The sequence below is a fragment of the Pagrus major genome, chromosome 1, assembly GCF_040436345.1.
Source record: "Pagrus major chromosome 1, Pma_NU_1.0".
In the NCBI taxonomy this organism is placed as follows: Eukaryota; Metazoa; Chordata; class Actinopteri; order Spariformes; family Sparidae; genus Pagrus; species Pagrus major.
The window spans coordinates 30,938,088-30,958,569 of NC_133215.1; the positions used below are offsets into that span (position 1 = coordinate 30,938,088).

Sequence of the window (20,482 nt, forward strand, 5' to 3'; positions counted from 1 at the left end):
AGTTGGAGAGCATGATCGGTACATTCACGTACCACTGACAGTCGTAAGAATTAATACTAACTTGATTTTCTGAGACATTCCTGAGGTTTTAAATGAATAACCTTTGCTACTGAAACGACTAGAACACGTATCCCGCCAGTTAAACTGTAAGTTCGATACTTATTATCGAGCATCATTTTGTTGTGGTGAAATGTTGTCTGTTTTAAAAAAAATATGCACGACGCACAGGACAAAATGGCAATGCCAATTTACTTCTAAAATACATCCACCCAAAACTACTTTAGCCGCAGGATGCATCCTGTAAGTGTTTCAAGAAAAACGCAAAAATACATTATACGTATTCATAATTCACAATCCTCTCAAAATACTGGTACTTGCTGTGACTATTTACTAATAGGAAAAGCCGAAATTACGAGCGTAAGAGGAGTACGTTAACGCATCTGAAACTCACTCTTACAAAATAAAAGCTTATTTTCTATAAACTGTACTAAAAACGGTCCGCGGGCACAGTGCAAATGAAGATTGTGTCCATAATAGGTACATACACATAGGCTAATAGTACGGCTCGTTAACAATAAGTTAAAATAAGTAAACTGAAGAAAAAATATCCCCCTCATCTTTACTTTGGCATGCTGTAAACACTTCCGGGGTAGAGTTCTGAAAATATTGACGGTGACCACATGCCTGTCGGAGTAGTGGCTCCGCAGTTGTGAATAAAAATCTTAAACTCTTTCAAACTGCAGCCTCTCCAAAGCCCGCACGATGAAGGACGCACCGCTGGCGAACTGTGAGCGGGACTTTCTGCTCAAAGCCATCGAAGAGAAAAAGGTGAGCTGGTTTGTGAGCATGGTGTCCAGCCTCTGTGCTGAATGAATCCACTAAAGGAAACTTTAGTGTTAGTATTTGGACAGCTACAGCTAACTTATTCTAATTATTACATAATTAAGAATATTTCTCATCCAATAACCGGAAGATGGACTGTTACCAAAAGCACTGAAGTCAGGCAGGCTCCAGTCATTGTAAATGCAGTGGTTTGAGTGTATTTACGTGGACGATTTAAAAACTTTGTCCATGGATTTGTGCTTTGAGGACATTGTTGTCCATGCCCGAACGTAGTAGTTCTTAAAAATGTAGTTTTGTGGTGTGCTTGTGAGTTTGACCTGTCCTCCCCCTGCAGCGGCTGGACGGCCGACAGACCTATGACTACAGAAAGATGAAGATCACATTTGGGACTGACTATGGATGCTGCTTTGTGGAGCTGGGGAAAACCAGGTAAATATATTCACAGATGTATGTAAAGTCGTTGCTTTTTCTACTCAGTAACCCCATTAAGTTTTAACCATCCTCATAAATCTTCCCATGCTTCATTAACATTATGTAACTTTACATTTTTCACTCTGAGGGCTTCATATACTGTGTTTTCTGTAAATATTCAGATCCAAGATGTATTTTTCTATGCGTGCACCATTCTGTCTGAAGAATTCAAGATGTCTTGTGCATCATTTCATAAATATTTATCCTAGAATTTAGCATGACAGTATTTCAAGCTTTGGAAATCTCTGGGAAATGAAATTTCATGGGATGAACAATGCTTGTCTTCACACCGCAGTTTGTGGGGTTGAGGAGGTTAAAAGAAGGAAAGCCACTCAGAAAAGGCAAAGTCAGAGTCAAACCCGTGAAATGCACCGAGACATCACGTAAAAAGTTGTATTTTTTTGTGATAATGAAATACGAATGTGTTGCACTCTACAGGGTCATGGCCCAGGTGTCGTGTGAGCTGGTGGCTCCTAAAGAGAGTCGACCCAACGAGGGAATCATGTTCTTCAACATCGAGCTGTCGCCCATGGCCTCACCAACGTTTGAACAGGGCAGGTGAGAGAGAAGTATACGTTTTGTATGTACTTTTGTACCAATACATCTGACAGATAATATGCAACGTATTCCCTCTTGTTCATTTCACATTATGAATTACTGAAGGAGTTAAGGGACATATTAGAGCAGGACTGTGTCTGAAATGTGTTTCATTTAGTCAAACTGCTTGTGCAGCGAGTGTAAATCATCCGTGGGGTTTACTTTCTCTCCAGGCAGTCTGAGTTGTCAGTGAAGCTAAACAGACAGCTGGAGAGATGCTTGAGGAACTCCAAGTGCATTGATACCGAGTCCCTGTGTGTGGTGTCTGGAGAAAAGGTAGATAACACACACTCACACACACACACACACACACACACACACACACACACACACACACACTCAGAAAAAAGAGACCCTTCTGCAGTGTGGTGACGGTGTGTGTGTGTGTGTGTGTGTGTGTCTGCGCTCAGGTGTGGCAGATCAGAGTGGACGTACACATGTTGAATCATGACGGGAACCTGATGGATGCTGCCAGCATTGCTGCCATCACCGCTCTGTGCCACTTCAGGAGGCCTGATGTCGGCATCCAGGGAGACGAAGTCACAGTGGTGAGTCAGCAACAAACAGCAGGTGGTGTTTTCTGCTTCACTGAATCTATCGGGAAATGCTTTAAACACCAAGCTGCTCCGTTGTGAGTTTCTGTGATGACACTTACAGAGTATATAATGTAGGGACTTACCTGCTTAACTACAAGTGACCACTTTAATGCTCTTTCATTCAGGTGAAAACACATTTTTTAGTTGACAAAACCAGACCAAAACTACAGAGATATGATCTTTGGTTCGTATTGTCCAGCCCTATGCTGTTCTTCAGTGTTTCTATTGTAATTCAAGTCTGAACAGTTTGTGTTGGTTGTAATTTTGTGTTTTTGCCTGTGCTCCTTAGTACAGTCCAGAGGAGAGAGACCCCATTCCTCTGAGCATCTACCACATGCCCATCAGTGTCAGCTTCTCCTTTTTCCAACAAGGGTGAGGACCCATATTAAATTGAAGGACAGAATCATTTTTTGTGCTAAATACTAAAACGTTGATACTTATTGGGTGGTAGTGGTGGGTATCGCCACAGATTTCCTGATTCGATTCCCTTAAGGATATTTCAGTTACCAGTTTGACTTGTATATAAAATAAATTCTGAGAGAACTAATGCTGTAAATTGTACAAAGAACCCTTATTAAAAAAATATTAATATTCACATTAGGAATTAAATTAAAATTGTGGTTAAATTCTGCCTGTTGAGAAATGTATTAATTAATTCAGTTATGTACTGAATGAACAAGAATGTAATGTAAGACGTACTATAGGCCTGTGTATTTCAACAAAGGAAAATAAGAAAGCAAATAGAAACTTTCCCGTGGCCACTCAAGTATAGATGTCTGAGTTTACAAGGTGCATTGCACTTGAACGCACTATGAAGAGAGGACAAAAGTCATCCATAAATGACAGCAAAAAGTAGTATCATCAATGAAATAACAAAGAGAGAGAGCTCTGCTTGTCAAATAGAAAAAATCCTACCCTCATTTGACACCTGGTGGGTCTTAATTTCAGACTCTGACACACATCCACAGAAAAAGACACAATGAAAGATTGATCTTGTGATTTTATGAATCAGTATCAGATGATACAAATGAAGATTGATTTGAATGGGATAATGGATTTTGTATGTATTTGATGGGGCACTATGATCATGTAGGAGGATGTAGTGTGTGGTGCTGTTGAACTTTGATTCATTATACAGAGAGCTGTTCTCTTCTCTCCAGCCTACTGTCATTGATATAAATGGGGTGGACAAAATAATTGTAACCTGTGTATAATGCTAAACAATTCTGTAACACCACAAACTACATCTTCAAAAACTGATCGTACGGGTGAATCAACACATCTAAAACAGCTTCAACCGAAATGTCTCAGAAAAATCAGAAATTGGTTTGTTGCTAAGGAGGTTTTCTACATTCTAGGATTTTGCTTATAGTGAATGATGATCACAATAAACAGAGTAAGAGGAAAGAAAAACAAGTACTACATAAGTCAAGAATCATGATTATAAAATAGAAACTTAAATAAAATAATATAAATATGTAAAATGTTTCTTTTAAATTGAAAAGGGCTATACAGTGTTTGTTGGTATGAAGAACATGTGCAATGTTATCCTTCCTCCTGCCAAGCTGTCTCGTCTGTACTCTCTGTTCGCTCTGCAGAACCTACCTGCTGGTGGACCCCTGTGAGCGGGAGGAGCGGGTGATGGACGGCCTGCTGATGATCGCTATGAACAAACACAGAGAGATCTGCTCCATCCAGTCCAGTGGGGGCATCATGTTGCTGAAAGAGCAGGTGAATGGAGTGTAGATAATGTTGCTTAGTTTTGAAACCCTTTAGAGCAAATATCTCAAAAATATTATCACTCGCTGCACTGTAGAGCTTCACAATCGATCATACTGGCTGCTCTCCAAAACACCCACAGGTTGAATAGAACCATAACTAACAAGGTAAAAAAACAACAACTATTTCCTGTGGGAAAGGACAGAGTTTATCAGTTAATCACTTTTTGTGTGTGTTGTTGAAGGTTATGAGATGCAGTAAAATAGCCAGCGTCAAGGTGTCTGAAATCACAGAACTCATCAGCAAAGCCCTGGAGAACGACAAGAAAGCAAGGTGAGCACTATCATCACATTACCACACTTTTATATTTACCACTATTTGAACTCCTGGTGTTGTCTCTAGAAGATATATATGAACTCCGTGTTTGTACATTTTCCAGGAAGGCGGGTGGTAGGTGTGGTTTTGCGGAGTCTATGCCTCAGGAGCGAATCACAGCCCTGAAAATGGACGAGACTCCAGTGGAGATGACGGAGGTGACAGACAGAGCCAACGACATCGTGCAGAAAGCCGAGGCCCCATCTCAGACGTATCCTTTGCGGAGCCTGAATAACAGCAGCATCATCCACGAGAATGTGTCTTTGCCACTTTTCTATCTGTCACTTGGCCTTATTTAATCCACTGTGGGTCCTTAACCATACCTACCAGGGTGCCTTCCCCCGTGGTGCCCGTCCCAGGTGTGGGTCAGGTTGGGCAGGGGCTGCAGAACACCTGGGGACTGGACGAGGAAGAGGAGGATGAAGAGGAAGAGAATGACAACAGTGGTGAAGAACAGGAAGTAAAAGTAACAAAGATGGAAGTGGAGCAGCATGAAAAAGAAGACAGCAAACAAGGTTATTACATTTTTCTTTCAATATTAAAAGAAAAGTTCACCCAAAGATGAAAATCCAGTCATTATCTACTCGAATCGATGCAAAAGAAGAGAATCAGATGTAAATGTTATGTAATCATTATTCTGTCAGTATTTTTTACTGTAAATAAGTTCAAAACATAAATTGGGAAATGGTTCTGATTCGCAGAGGATGTGGTTGAGATATCTGACAGTGAAGAAGAGGAAGTGGTCATACTTCATCCAGAGACACCAGACAAAGCTCCCAAGTAGGTGCACCAGTTGTCTCTTGTATGTATAGAAAATTTATATAGCAATAAAGTACATGTTTGCCCTTCACACAAAGGTAAAGATCAAAGGTAAAGATTGTGTTTTAAGCTTACATCTCTTTTTCATCCTCTCAGACATACAGGACCCAGTTCACACCAGAAGGGGGCAGCAGCATCAAAGAAAAGGCAGAAGAAATGAAGGCAGGATCTACTGGAGGTCCCTGCAGTCACAGATATACATATCTACAGCTGTGCACCTACATGTCTGAGAGTTTGGATCAAAGAGATGTGACAGTTCAGAGATGCTTGGATTTTTACTGTGTGAACATGGAGTTTACTTCTTGTTTGGAATCATTTGGATCCATTTAAAAACAGACTGCGCTTACAGATGTATAGAGAACGATTTGTAACATATTTTTTTAACAGTGAAAGGATGTAAAAGTGATGGGTGTGATAAAAGAAAATGTTCTTAACCACTGTTGGGTATTTAGCAGACTTTTACATTTCAGTTAGCACAGTGGTAAAAGTTTGTAAGTAAAAATGTGATCTGTGGTGGTGATAGTGGATCTAAATAAAAAGAAAATATTTAAATGTTTGTCTTTGTAAGTTTTATAGTTGAATCCAAACAATCACAAGATCAATTGAAAATAAGTATGGAGGGATTATTATTTCTCTGTAAATCGTGTCCATGTTGCCAGAAAGCAGAAGTTGTTTCTTGAATTGCAAATATTTCTCTTAAGACTTCTGAAATTTACAATAATCCAATACGTCACTTCTGTCATTCAGTAAAACCCATTTGAAACCAAAATAACGACGTCTGACAAGTATTCATACGCAGCAAAAGTTAGGTTCCACCGAGATTTGAACTCGGATCGCTGGATTCAGAGTCCAGAGTGCTAACCATTACACCATGGAACCTCCGCTCTGATCCTTACTGATTCTTTGGGTTATGAAATGTAGAGTAATCGCAATGATCTGAGACAAACAATGAGATGGGCTATTTTTTTATTGATGGACATGTACCTACTAAAACTGGTAAATATGCTCATCCTCATTGACAAAGATGTTACACATTATCGTTAACAGTACTTGTTCTCGCTATATTAAATAAATTAGAACCGTTAACTAGCATAAATGTCTTGTCTGAATGTGCAGAAATACATCGAATTTGGGCCTGTATTGACAACCTGTGTCGCCGGTACAATCACAGTATTGATGTACATAAGTCAAAAGTAACGATGGCCCGTACGGGGATCGAACCCGCGACCTTGGCGTTATTAGCACCACGCTCTAACCAACTGAGCTAACCGGCCACGATGTACTTTGCTTCCGGCACTCTTGAAATCGTAAGAGTGACATGCACGATGTTTACCGCTCTTTGGATGGATAATTTAATTAGAGTGATTACAACATTAAACCTGGTCTATCAAAAGTAAAGGCCACTACCATGACAGAATACAACAGCAAAGTACAATGTGATAACACTTCTCTGACCTGAATCTGTGCTCCTCCAGTCTTTTACTACTATCTCCTAAACATCCCCAACATACCACTTATTAGCATTGGCAGTCTTTATCTTGAAGCTTTGGATGCGTATATCTCTTCTTTCCCACATAAAACACAGGCTACTTTGGAAAGACAGATATATTTCCCAAATAAGGGAAATTAGACTGGGAAAGGCTGCCTGCCTCGGCTCGCCATGGGCCCCAAAAGCCTCAAGTTCACTGTGTCTAAAGCTGTTTTTTTTGGTAATTACATCTACTGTGAATTTGTTTTGGAATATTGTACTATGTACAACCATAGCTCAACATCAACTGACATAAATAAGACCATAAAGTGGGTCCTGCTTTATAACTTAATTAGGCGGCCCAGTCTGATACCATGATTAAATTGTGCATATGATTGTACTTAACTCACACATCATATTTGGGACTGTGTAAAACTGCAACACTGTTCACTGACTTGAGACTTCCAATCCCTCTGATTGTGGGAGTTACTGCACAGCGCACCAGCTAATCTCTGCCAAATGTTTTTACATATTTTCTGAATGGAAACAACATGTACCCACTTCATAGATGGGACATACACACCCAACCAGACAATGACTGATTCAAAAGGACCGAAAAGAATTAATGACGTACGGCAGTAAGAATTTCAAAGACACACACTGGTGTTCAAGTAGAAAATTGAGTCATACTTTCTGATTCATTACATACACGTGCACTGATACATACTCACACATATTAATCTGGTCTTAATCACCAGAAACTGATGCAGTTTAATCCAATTGATTTACAGCTCTTTGTAGGCGCTATACATTAAATAACCGTACCAGAAAACTAGCGAGCAGTGTGCATTATGAATTCATGCAGTATTTAATGTTACATTCTCTTAAATGTGTGACAGTACAATGCATGCAAAAGGCTGTGCAAACGTGTCAACAGTTCAGCTACTCAGATTTTGCTGTGATCAAAACCAGCTGTGGCTCTTCTTTGTGGTCATAAAGCTGCCGTTTTGCCTCTCAAATGCTATTTAATGAAAAGTCTACTGCTGGTCCGAAGGTGGCTAAATTGCAGATTCTCAAGTTTTCACAGGAAATGTCTTGGAACGAAAATGGTTCTTGGTTGGACAAGTCAAATGTGGGAATCTCAATATTTGGTCTATTGAGGACACATTTCTGTGATCATACAACAAAGGATTGTATATATTTCAACATCTATTAATTTGTAGTTAGTCACTGTGGGATTATATGGGCATGTGGTGGCACACACACACACATGTACACACACAAGCCTGCGGGTTTTCTTGTCCTAGACGGACTCTTATCAGGTCAGTGTATCATCAACAGACATCTGAGCTCTACCAGGGCAAGTTTTGGTGTGTTAGCATGTGCACAAATATGTATGTGACAGTCTGTGTGTGGCTGTGTGCAGAGGAGGAGTGGCATCCCAGTTTTCTATAGCATGGAGCGGTCTGTTGTCTTAAAAACAAAAGGTCTCCTGTTTGCTTAAAGGTGGAGCGACACACAATTACAACAAAAGTAGCAGGAAAACCTGTAGAACAAATCATATCTAGATCTCACATGTAAAACACAGAAGTGAAATTCTTGGAAATCTGATTACACAACAAACAGGTGGGTCCGTTTGATTCCTATCAAGTTGGTGCATTATCGGTGTCATTGTTTGTGCATTTGTTTATTGAGATGAATTGTGTGTTCATGTTCAGATTTGCCCACAGCACCAAACCTGTTATGACGGAGCCACATACTCTTGCTCAGCCACACCCATGCCTTGGCTTTAAATTTTTGTCAAACCCATATCAAGCACACTTTGATGAGCCAGTGTTAACATATACACATGACTAACTGCTTTGTAATGCTGTCTAATTCGTTCTCATAAACTTCTGTGTAATCCTACCTAAACCCCTCTCACCATCAAGAGTTCAGGAGTTCAAATGTTTTTAGTCTTCTCCTCCTGGGTTGGCTGATAAGGTACAGCGGGTGCAGCTACTTTCTTCACACAGGAACACAAGGCACTTAAACACACGCACATGCACATGCACATGCAGTCAGTCAGTGGAAAAGTACTGGACAGGCAGAGACTATCACTGCCATCAACAGTCCCACACACAAAGCCACAGTTGCTTACTTAGTATATTAAATGACCTACAGGGATGCCGTGGGAGATCAGAGTCGTTATTTGACCACTCAGTGGATAATCTGTGTTATTACTGGAGCCATGACGGCCACTACAGTGCATCATTTAAGACAGGCTACAGTTCGCTTCATTGCTATGAGGGATTAAGGTTGTGGTTTGTGAATCCAGTTTAGACACATTTGAATAGACTACTGGCAGAAATTTAATATAAAATTCTTGACTATGTTTTCATCAGTGTATAATCATCTGAATAGAATAGTTGTTTTTCATGACCTTAGAATGAGCCTTTCATGGAGAGGAGAAATCACGCCCCTTTGGATGTTCGTTTGTCAATTAAAAAGATAATATTTCTGCTCTAATAAGTTGCAGTTTTTAAGTATTACCTAGCTCACTAACTCTCCTTAAGCATGACTGCAGCTGTCAATATAGCCAGACTTTTTTCCCCATCTTTTGTGTGCCGAGGTGACAGCCATGTTGGTGTTGCTAAATTATCTTTTAAACTGACAAACATCGTATATGTAGATTGTGAAAGAAGTGGCTGTAAAACGGTGGATACATTATTTGAGCGTCACAACCCCCGAGAAATGACTAGTTTGACTATAATAATTTGAGCCATTCTGTACAATAAAATTTGGAAAGTTTGTTTGCTTTTTTTTGTGTGGTTTCAGCAGGCACTGTAGGAGAGAGTTGGCTGAGGGGTATTCAATTGGTTACAAACTGCAACCTCACAGCTTGATGCCACTAAATCCCACACATTAGACCTTTAAAAAGTTGCAGAGGGCAGGCAGTAATGATAAGTTATCCTGAGGGACCTTGGACCTGGACTATAATGGATTACAGCCAGTTGTGTTTTGTATTCTTGTTATATTCTTCATGTTTTTCCCTCCTTGTCTGCTGCCCCTGGTTTCCATTCAGTGACAACTATAAATGCAGATGTGAAGGTAACTGTGATGCACCAAACGTAATGAAATGAAAGGAAACCAAAAACTTCTGGGACAGGTTACTAAAGAAATGAAGGAAATGTTTTCAGATGAGAGGACGAGAGAGGAGAACGGAGTAAAAAGCAGAAAACCAGAGGTGAGAGTTGTTTTCTCATAGCTGTCTGGTCCACAAAGAGGATGTTGTCTGACCTTTGCTAATAGAGAAATAAAAATAGCACAGTTATACAGTGGCTGTGACTCAGCATGAATAGACATTAGCTACATTATGCTGACTCTGCACAGTATTGTGTCAATGCTGAGGGACTAGCATGCTAATGGAATATTTCTACATTTCTGCTCAACTATATAACTAGCTAGTTGGCTAAATAACATTCAGTAAGCTAAATAACCGAGTGTTATAACAGTCTACATTGGACAGTAGGCTACTGTTTATGCCTGTCACTTTAGTATCATCATGAATTACTTACCCACCACTGCTAGAAAGCTGGTCATTTCTCTAATGGTACTTTTTTTTCTAAAGAACTTGTTGTAGGCCTATATTTCATGTCCAGTCCATCTTTTTTTTTTTATTTATTTATATCATTTAGTTTTCATTCATTCATTCATTCAACCTTTATTTAAATCTCGAAAAATCATTGAGGGCAAGCCCTCATTTTCAATGATGTCGAGAGCACATATAAGAAACAGAATAGTTGCAAAAATGTGATAACAAACAGAAACATCAAACATAATTACAGAGCAAATAAACAGAATAGGTACATAACGTGCACTTGTCAACGAACGTGACAAAACACAAATAAAACTGAGGTGCATAAAAGACAAATGGCAGACAACCATATATGACACACGTAGTTAAAAACAGTTACAGTTACATTTGATTTAAAGTTCTGTCAAACTCTAACCAGGACTGTTCCTGGAAATAATATTTGAATGTGATGTGACATGTGCTTTTCAGGGGAACTATCTGCTGTGATATGCCAATTCCCAAGGGAACTGCTATAATTAAAAGCAACAGTATCCTTTGCTTTGAAACGTGAGCTCCTTCCCCCTAATTAGAGCTGTTTGATGATAGATCCACCTGTTATAATTACAGTGAGAAGGAAATAAGATTGTGGTCTTTTTCCTCCACAGCTTTGCTTGTTGTTCCTTTAACAATAGATCACTTCTAATATATATATTTTTAGCATGAAAAAAGCAGGGAACCTACAAGGGAAGAACCACCCAACACCACCCACCACAGTGACTCTCAGGCTCAGTTTCTCACACAGTTTCATTAAACTTTCCAGTCGTCAACAAAATCATGTAGGTGATGAATGGCGAGGCCACACAACACAGTTGGTTGTTTAGTCCCAAGCTCAAATGTCGCCTGAGAGGCAAACTGTTGGATTACAAGCGATAAAACGAAACTTGGTCATATGAGAGCATTTGCACCTTAGCAGCCTGTATTAATAGTTTGTGGTGTTAATGGCCACCAGTCAGAGTGCTGGTCTTTGTGTCAGTGGAGGTAATGATTTAGACAAGGTTCCCAGTGATTTGAACATGATAGGTCTGTTGCTATTTAACATGAGTATGTTGTTAATTGATTAAGTCAACGCCTCTTTTCTCAACACATGCAGTTAATGCAAAGCTGTGGTTTATTCCCATATAGAATGAATTTACTGGATTTTATAAAACAAGTAGAGGTCCCTACCTCTGAATATAATATATAAACAGAATGACAATTAAATGAACCTTAAACCTGGAACCATCCTGATTAGTTTGGGGACTGGCCATCACAGGAACCATAAGTCAACCAGTACACCACAGAAACAATCTACTGTTGTATGACAAAGACAATGTTGTGTTTCATCATTGGTGGAATGAGAGAACTAAACAGGATTACACAGATCTAGCATGAGGTCTGTTTTCAATCACCTTAAATCTCTCAAAGTACCAGTGTAACTAAACTATGAAACTTTAGCTAAGCTAGGTGCAGGAGGTGCATAGATGTTTTTAGAGGCAGGGGGATAAAGAAAAAGGGAAACTCGTATTATCATTTAACAGTTTCCTCATTGATCAGCAACTGAAAGGACAATGGATAGTGAAAATCTAGAAGTAGATAAGGCCATATTTCAGGGTAAAAGAACATATTTGATTACCCATTTGCTACTGGTAGATAACAACTAACGTTAGCGTTCAACCACTTCCAAGCTAACATTAGTGTTTGATATGAAAAAATGTAAATTAACTCTTGGACACATTTATTTAAACCTGGAAGTGAAACAGACTGGGTGTAATCAAATGGCGATGTTAGCTAGGAAGTGTTTCAGTATTATCCATCTGTGTATCTTTATATTCTGATCAAAGATCTGTGACCAGTATATTCCTTTCTGAGTTGAATTCATGTTTCTGCAGATTTCAAAGTCAGGTCACCATAGCCTCCATGAATAATGATGCTGAGACCATATTTTGGGTACAATATCAGTGAAATTGCAACAAACTTGTGAAAAATGTATTTAAAAACAAAACAAAACCAAAAAAACACAGACTTATCCAGAGAATTTACAGCCATGTTTCTGCTGTATCACACAGTATTTATCAGAGCCACGGGCATTTCTCTGTTGGAAATAAAAACATCATTTTTCAGGAGCTGCTAGGAGACATGTTAGAAAGGACAGCATACATGCAGTTTCAGATGAAGATGCACAGATCAGGCAAGTGCACAGATAGACAACAGAGCACCTGTTATTTTTGCTCTCAGACTCAAAAAGTGCCCTCTTGGCTGGTGTTAATTGTATTCAGCTATTAACCTTAATTATTCAGTTAAAAGGGGAAGAGACAGAACTATCAACACATTTCCAATTGCCAAAAATCAGCTACTCTACCTCTCCTTTGCTATTTAAAGAACGTTTCTGATGGTTGGTAATTTTGTGGTGTGACCTGAAATTGACCACACTGAGGGATATGATTTAACTGAGTGTGTCTGCCAGGCTTTCACCACAGGCAGGTGTTAGGGAACACAAGGTCCACTGTTAGCTTCCTGGCATTATTTGAAGGTTGTGCCCAGGCACACACCCTCTCCAAAAGCCTGTAAACACCTTCTTGAATGTTAAGCTTTCTTGTTTCGCACAGATAGTGTATTCTGTCATGTCTCTAGCTGTACTATCTAATAAAAAAGGCACAAAAAGTCCCCCCAAAAGAAGAAAAGAAGTCAAATACTTGTATCGGAGTTTGTACTCCACAGCTGCGTGTCACATGTAAGACAGACCTCTCTAATGATTCATTAGATACTTAAACTCAGGCATATGCCGCCAGCACCAGGCTTTTTCAGAAGTACACAGATTTATTTGGTTTTGTACACAACAAACAGGCTGGCTATAACTTGAAGTTTATACAGAGGTGATCTTAACGAAATTGAAATGTTATTTTTGCGCTTCCACTGTGGAGAATACACTATCTGTCTGAAACAGGCAAGCGTAACGTTCAAAAATGCTCATGTGATTCTGGAGAGGCGTGCATGGATGCAGCCGTCAAATAGCCTAATGCCAGGGCACACAGTACACATTGCTTTCACTAATATCACTTTCACACTGAATGGAAGGTTAAACAATCCAGCCCTTAACATTGACACATAGCATCATGCCTGACAAGGAAGACACCAGGGCGTCCTTGCAGAGCTGGTTAATCTGGCATTATTTAGCCAGTTTAGTTAGTCTTTTATTGAGCTTTGGGGCATCTCCCACTGGTTTTTGGATTTTTGTGGTCTAATCTGAAGTGAAGCTGAACAGTCAGCTGGGTGTGTATGTCATGCAAGCGATGCTGCAACACTGATGCAGTGGAAGGTGGAAAAGTACAACAAACATATTGGTGCAAAAGCAATGCATAATACACATTTTTTTTTTCTCTTCCAGCTCAGAAATTTACTATACCTTCATCCATATCACAAATACTTGAATTGTTCACATGTAAAATCAGCATCCCATTGAAAAAAGAATGTATGAATTTCATTAAAACATGTCAAATCTGTGGTTTCTTTAGGTGTTTTAAAACTGCGCATTAAAAATGGCGTGCCATTATGACCGGCAGTGGAGAAACATCGGGTGGGAATAGAGAATTTGTGGTTGGGTTGAGTGCCCTTTTTTTCTTTACAGCTCCTGCCCCTGAAAACATCTGTTCGTCCCTGACACAATGCAATATCGTTATATCAACATCAATTCTACAAGCCAGGTATACAAGTTTCCATGTATACCTGGTGTGAATACGCATTCTTATCATCTGAAGTCTGCCCGCATTGTGATTAGATACTAGTGTGCAAATTAGTTAGGCTGGCCTGGCAGGCTTGTCAAAGAACAGCAGTAGACTGGTGTCCATTTTTTTGTGAGGAAAGATTAATAGTACTACTTGTAGCCTTTGACTTTTTTGAGCTAGAAGGATGAGACAGAGTAAGGTGAAATCTCAACTTGCTTGTTGGTTGAACTTTTCTCTGTGCTCACCTTAAATCTGAGACGTGTACAACACGGACTCCAAAAAAGGTATATTAAAACAGAATGCAACCAGAGACCATCTTGTGATGGGATCACACCGGCCCCAATGCTCATCAACATTTTCAGTCCGACCAATAACTACTCAGTAGTGATTAAAACATTATTAAACCATGCCCATCTTTGATACACCTGTAAAGTTCCATGACTCCAACTTGCACAGTTGTGACGTTATTGCGTTGACAAAATCTGTCCACAGGCAGACATATAAACACCTGGCAAAGAACTCAAAACTGCTCCTGTGTTAGTTCCTGCTACAAAAGGTGTCACATTTGACTCACACACAAACAACACAGACACACACACACACACACACACACACACACACACACACACACACACACACACACACACACACACACACACACACACACACACAGACTCACAAGGTGAAACCATTATCAGCTGATGCTGCTTGTGGGCCTTTCAAGGATGCCCCTTTCATACCCAATCGTGACACTATTACCTGTTACCAATGAACCTGTTTACCTGTACAATGTTCAGAGCAGGTGTTTTTGAGAATTCCACATATTTTCCCAGTCTTTTGTTGCTCCTGTCCCAACTTGTTTGAAACATGTTGCTAGCATCAAATTCAGAATAAGCATATATTTACAAAAATCAGTTAATGAGGCAAAACAGAAAAATATTGTCTTTGCACTATTGTGTCATTTGAGTTTATTATAAAAAAAGGATGGACGGCCCTTGTCAGCGGCTTTTTGGCCTCTTGAGCACGTAGAATTAGCGGGGCAACAGTAGGCCTTGGGTGCAGCTAGTCCTTTGATGTCAGTTTGGCATGTATGTTGTTTGGTGTAATGGCAGAAAGATAGTTCATTAACGGAAAAAACTCCACTGATTGAGAGAAAAAAGAAAAAAGTCAAAAAACTAAAACAAACAAACAAAAAAACAAAAAAACAAAAAAACAACATTTTTTTCAAAAGTTTAGATCTCAAATTTCCATCAAAGAAAATATGGGGTTCGGGTTAATGCAAACATTGTGAGAGAGAGTGAGTGAGGAGATAAACCTTCAAAAAGAATAGAATAAATAAATAAATAAATAAATAACTAAAAAGAAGAGATTTGTTTCATCCACTTTCAGCTGCAAACTCAGTGGAGCGGCCGACCTCTGCCTCTTGGCTGGGTTGCCAGGTAGCACGACACATGCCACAAGAAACTGAGAAACACCAATTGAGAGATTGACAGGAGAATTACTGAAAATCTGTGTTGGCACGTATAGTAAACTATATGAAGCTATATCTATATTTTTTTAAAATTTTAATTTAATAAGTTTATTTGTATCAGGGACAATGTACAAAATAACATTAGTCTCGAGATGAGAGAAGATGCTTTGTACCGGATTTAGCTTACTAGCTACTTTCCATCCGTAGTCCCTGGGCAGGTGAGTAAGAACAATAAGAAGATAAAAATTGTCAACTTACATAACAGACCAAACATCCATACACACGTGCGTATATACACCCGCTCACACATCAAATTTTTAATTAATAAAATGAGGGAAAGGTACACTAGTATCAACAAAAAAAGATTACCAAAATGCAGCTACACAGCCACTTCTTACAATTTTCATATGCTAATAAATGAGCTTTGGGGGCATTTCCACTAGTTTGGGATTTTTGTGGTAGAACCTGAACATGCTAACGCTGTGTGTAGTGGCTCAGCCAGGTGTAGCTGTCTGAATAGGGGAATTTCAGTCTTGACAGAAGGTGAGTAGAGTTTCTGCTGTCCTGATACCAAGACTACAAACAGTTGTGATTATGTTAGAGTGCTTCTTGAAGTGTGGGAGAAGCATAAATATTTAAATATTGACTCACTCATGACTCACAAGTGCCTTTTCCATTGAATCTCATGTGGTTTGGCTCAGACCCACCTGAAACCTTTTAATAATCCGATTCTGATCCGAAGTGTTCCTTGAAGGGCTACTTGAAATGTGTCATTACCTGGAACAATGTAGTTTGAACAGGAAATGTTTTATAGTGGTCACAGTAGTCATGATGTGATGATTACAGTGGTTTGACAGTGACAAACGGTATTTAGTTGTGTTAACTACAAGTTTTGGCAAGGGCAATGACGCAGGACGCCTTATCGGTTGACATGAAGTACATCAACTGTTAAGCAATTCAGACCTGGTAGTAAGATCTGTCCTGAGAGATCATGTCCCAAGTGAACAGCTTAAAGCTACCTGACATCACACCTGGCATTAACATGTGTCCCAAGTGACCACCTTTGATTGGATTTCACTTCCCTGCTCTATGTGCAAATAAACATGTACAGTCCATCAGTAGATCAATTGGACTGAATGTTTTTTACACAAATAAAGAAATATTTCTTTATGTATAACATCTGCTGACATATCAAGAAGGCCACAAATAGTTAAGAATTGTTTTAGACAGTGTTTCACAAAGTATATAAAGTTTCTCATAACTCAACAACTCACAAAACTGAGTGATTTTTTAAGGGTGTCTGGGGACTTTCTCCATACAGTATGTGTCAAAGAGGGATTGGCTACTGTTTACTGAATTTGTAAAATTTGACATGTTTGCTGTTAATCAAATAAAATCTGAAGTCTTCTTTCTTAAATTTGGTGTGAATGATGAAATCAGGTGAGACAGTGAGTTCAAACAGCTGCTAAATGTTGGGAGGTAAGACGCACTTCAGGCACGGAGGCAGACAGCCTGGTATAGTGCCGTGACAAGCTGACATGTTGTGTTGTGTGAAAGATTTAGACTTTGCCATTGCCATTTTGCTAACTTTGTTAAGGTTGATTCCCAACGCAACAACTCTTGAAATCATAGCGTACTGTTCTCAAACAATGAACGTGTCTTGGGGGTGTTCACACCTGTACCTAGAGTTGCACATGTGTGATCACTCAGGACACCAGTTGATACCAGGTCTGAACACCCTCTTTGGTTCCAAGAGACTGCAAATTGGACAGGATGATGGAGGAGTGAGGGGGTTTGAAAGGTCACTCCTTCAACCTGGTGCACAGGCCTCCTATCTTCCCTCGTTTCCTCGGTTGGATTTCTGTCCGGAGGACACTGGATGGTTGGATACTGCAGAGCATGGAAGGAAATGTAGCAACAGACAATAGTAGACACATTTAAATGGGGTGGATACAGATAGTTGGCAAGAAGGCAGTCAGGCACACAGACAGTGTTAACACTGCAGAGCTGGGTTCTGTCCAAAGGCAACACAATCTACCCACCAGCACTTCTAAACATCACTAACATGTTACAACTCATTAGTTTATTCTGTAGAAACCCCACAGTGCCTGACTGGCTGTTTCCCCTTAATGGCAGTCTTTATAGCTTAGGGAGAGCAGTATTAATCTTCTCATGAGTATTTGCCATAAATGTCTCTCCTGTGAAGCTGAAAACCAGCACTTTAATCCTGTTCACTTTTCCTTAAATTCCAACATGTTGGAGAACAGAGCTAAAACAATTAACGATTATCACTGTTCTAGTATATTTCTAGGAAACTGCAGTCTGTTTACCTTTACCTTCTGAAAGCCATGAGCTCATCTTTTATTAACAACCTCTAGTCCCTGTCAAATACTTTTTTATTTCAAAGGGGCATTAAACCCAACTAGATGAACCTGAAGGAACCAGAGCAACAAAACTTGACCTAATCTCAAATCAAAGCAGCGAAAAGTGTGATGGAAATCTGAGTGATGCATACAAGTTGGGCTGGCTCTTAGTTAGAATTCAAGCAGGAAATAAAAATGCAGCCTGCTCATGAATGATTTTGTATTATGGCCAAAAAGTCCACTAAAATGTGTTGCTGAAAACGTTTAGGCAATACAGTAATAGAATCTTGATTCATTCACAGACAGACCATTTGCAGCAGCTGATCATGTGATGCGACTTTTCAGATCTGGACCTACGAGGCTTCTCTGTCAGTCATGGTATCAAATTCCATGTTAGGTAAACAGTTGTGATTGGCCTGATATGGACCAGAGGGAAATCTGTCAGAAACGAAAGAAGCTACTGAAAGTTACATTTTTTTCTTGCTCCAAGGCTACTAGATTTACAGTGTTACAGCAGCAAACAGGGGTGATGCATTAGCAAAAAGTATCAATTTTCTAACTGGCAGCAAATGAAACTGTTACAGACCTGACATTTGCGTGGTGCCCTGCCTTCACAGTGAAGAAATTATTGCTGGTCTCTGAAATGTTGCCCACAGACTGCTCTGGTGGACCATTTATATTTGGCCTGCTGCAACAAAATTCAATTCTTAAAATAGAATAAACTAAAACGCAGATGTCTAGGAGCTGTTATTCTCTTCCTCCCTCTCATGTGCCGTCTCTCCGTCACAACCTCAGCAGAATGACACAAAAGATGGAGGAGCTATTCCAAGTTTGAAACTAATGTCAGTTTAAACCCATTAAAGTCATGAATGATCATAGTATTTCACATTTTTACTGTGTAAATGTTTAAGCAAGCGTCTACAACCATGCTGCTGTAGACTCAAGGTCTTAGGTACAGCACTGCCGTCACCATGCTAATATGCTTTCAGTGACCATGCTGACGTTTAGTGGGTACAGTGTTTACCATGTTAGCATGCTAACATTTGCTAATTAGCACTATGTACAGTTGAGGCAGAGGAGAAAGGGAATTAGTTGTGGAGGTATCTGTAATAAACCAAAGAAAAGTTGACTTGTTGATGGAGCTAGATGAAAAGTATGTGAATATCTAAAGTCAGACTTTCCAACAGTTGTTGAGATATTTCACTAATGCAAAAAAAAAAAACAACAACTTCTGACGGTGCCAAAGGGTGATTGCCATAGTTATAAGGGTATACCGTCTGGGAACCATGAATTTCCAAACCGAAATCCATCTGATAGTTGTTGAGATATTTTTGTCTGGACCAAAGTGGTTGACAGACAGACTGACAAACATTGGCATCCATAGAAATACACCTGCAGCATGGCTAAAAAAACATCTTGGAAATCATAAAAAAAAAGAACAGTGATATTGACACTGATATTTAAACAGCTTTCACTATGTAAGCACAGTTTGCGCCAGAATAATTCATTCAGTCATTCCTTTTTGAAGTTAGAAATAATGTCAAAATATTTCTTAAATGTTAAACACATAGATTATAGTTTTGTGTTTTTATTTAGGGAAATATCAGAAATGTTCCTTTGCTGGCTGGAGGAACGTGTCAGTGTTTGAGTGCTGACACGTTTAGCTCCAACTTTACATTTCTTTAGGTTCAATTTTTATTGATCGCCTTTCCTCCAAATTCTGATCCTCCTGATATGAAAGTCAGGTCAAAAGCATGTGATGTGGGCATGATTGGACAGGTATTGTACAAATATTAGTATGGTATGTATGACACATACACATGTGAATGGTTCGGTGCTTCGCAGCGATGTTAACTGTCAAAATTTTTATACAAAGTAAACACACTTGCGTTGTAGCTGGGCTGTATAGCTTCATATGTTTGTGCCGAGTGGTCACGGTACAGGGGTCACGGTTTGGAGGCTGGCAAGTACTGGCAGGAAACTGTGAGCTGCTGACCGTTAGCAACATGTGCGGAAGTTACCAAATTGTTTGGGAACAGTTCGGGTTCCCAGTGAGCTACAACAGCAACGAAGACAGGGTTTTACATAATATTTGGGTGACTTGAGAGTTTAAGCCAAGGTGGAACTAACTGAAAAACTCTTTTATTAAACTATTTTTTATTACTCTATCTAATTGTATTTCAATTTCAAGGCACAAAAAAATGCTTTAATTTATAGTTTAATTTTATAGCCTATTGTGAACTTGTTGGCCTAGACCACACGTATACAAGTAGTTTTGGAAACAGTAAAACATACTGTTCTCTGTCCAGACAGGCATTTTAGCACAATTTCAGGAATAACCTCTGTACATAATGCTAACACACCTGAAAACCCGTCTCATATGACCAGTCACGTACACTGGGCAGATTGTGCAGTTACAGAAAATACAATACAATTTTGACTT

The 20,482-nt window shown here is 39.5% G+C and overlaps 1 protein-coding gene and 2 non-coding genes across 3 annotated transcripts; 1 reads left to right on the forward strand and 2 right to left on the reverse strand.

Moving 5' to 3' along the window:
- Nucleotides 1–651: 651 nt before the first annotated feature.
- Nucleotides 652–5,976, forward strand: exosc9 (exosome component 9). The gene is made up of 12 exons (XM_073474299.1): nucleotides 652–828; nucleotides 1,178–1,272; nucleotides 1,753–1,872; nucleotides 2,085–2,187; nucleotides 2,322–2,459; nucleotides 2,797–2,879; nucleotides 4,106–4,238; nucleotides 4,471–4,559; nucleotides 4,666–4,812; nucleotides 4,932–5,116; nucleotides 5,303–5,381; nucleotides 5,517–5,976. Exons 1-12 carry the CDS (start codon nucleotides 763–765, stop codon nucleotides 5,578–5,580), a joined length of 1,302 nt encoding a protein of 433 aa, XP_073330400.1. The 5' UTR covers nucleotides 652–762; the 3' UTR covers nucleotides 5,581–5,976.
- Nucleotides 5,977–6,227: 251 nt separating this feature from the next.
- Nucleotides 6,228–6,299, reverse strand: trnaq-cug (transfer RNA glutamine (anticodon CUG)). Its single transcript has one exon. It is a non-coding gene; the product is annotated as a tRNA-Gln (tRNA).
- Nucleotides 6,300–6,620: 321 nt separating this feature from the next.
- trnai-aau (transfer RNA isoleucine (anticodon AAU)) lies at nucleotides 6,621–6,694 on the reverse strand. Its single transcript has one exon. It is a non-coding gene; the product is annotated as a tRNA-Ile (tRNA).
- Between the last annotated feature and the right edge of the window lie 13,788 nt (nucleotides 6,695–20,482).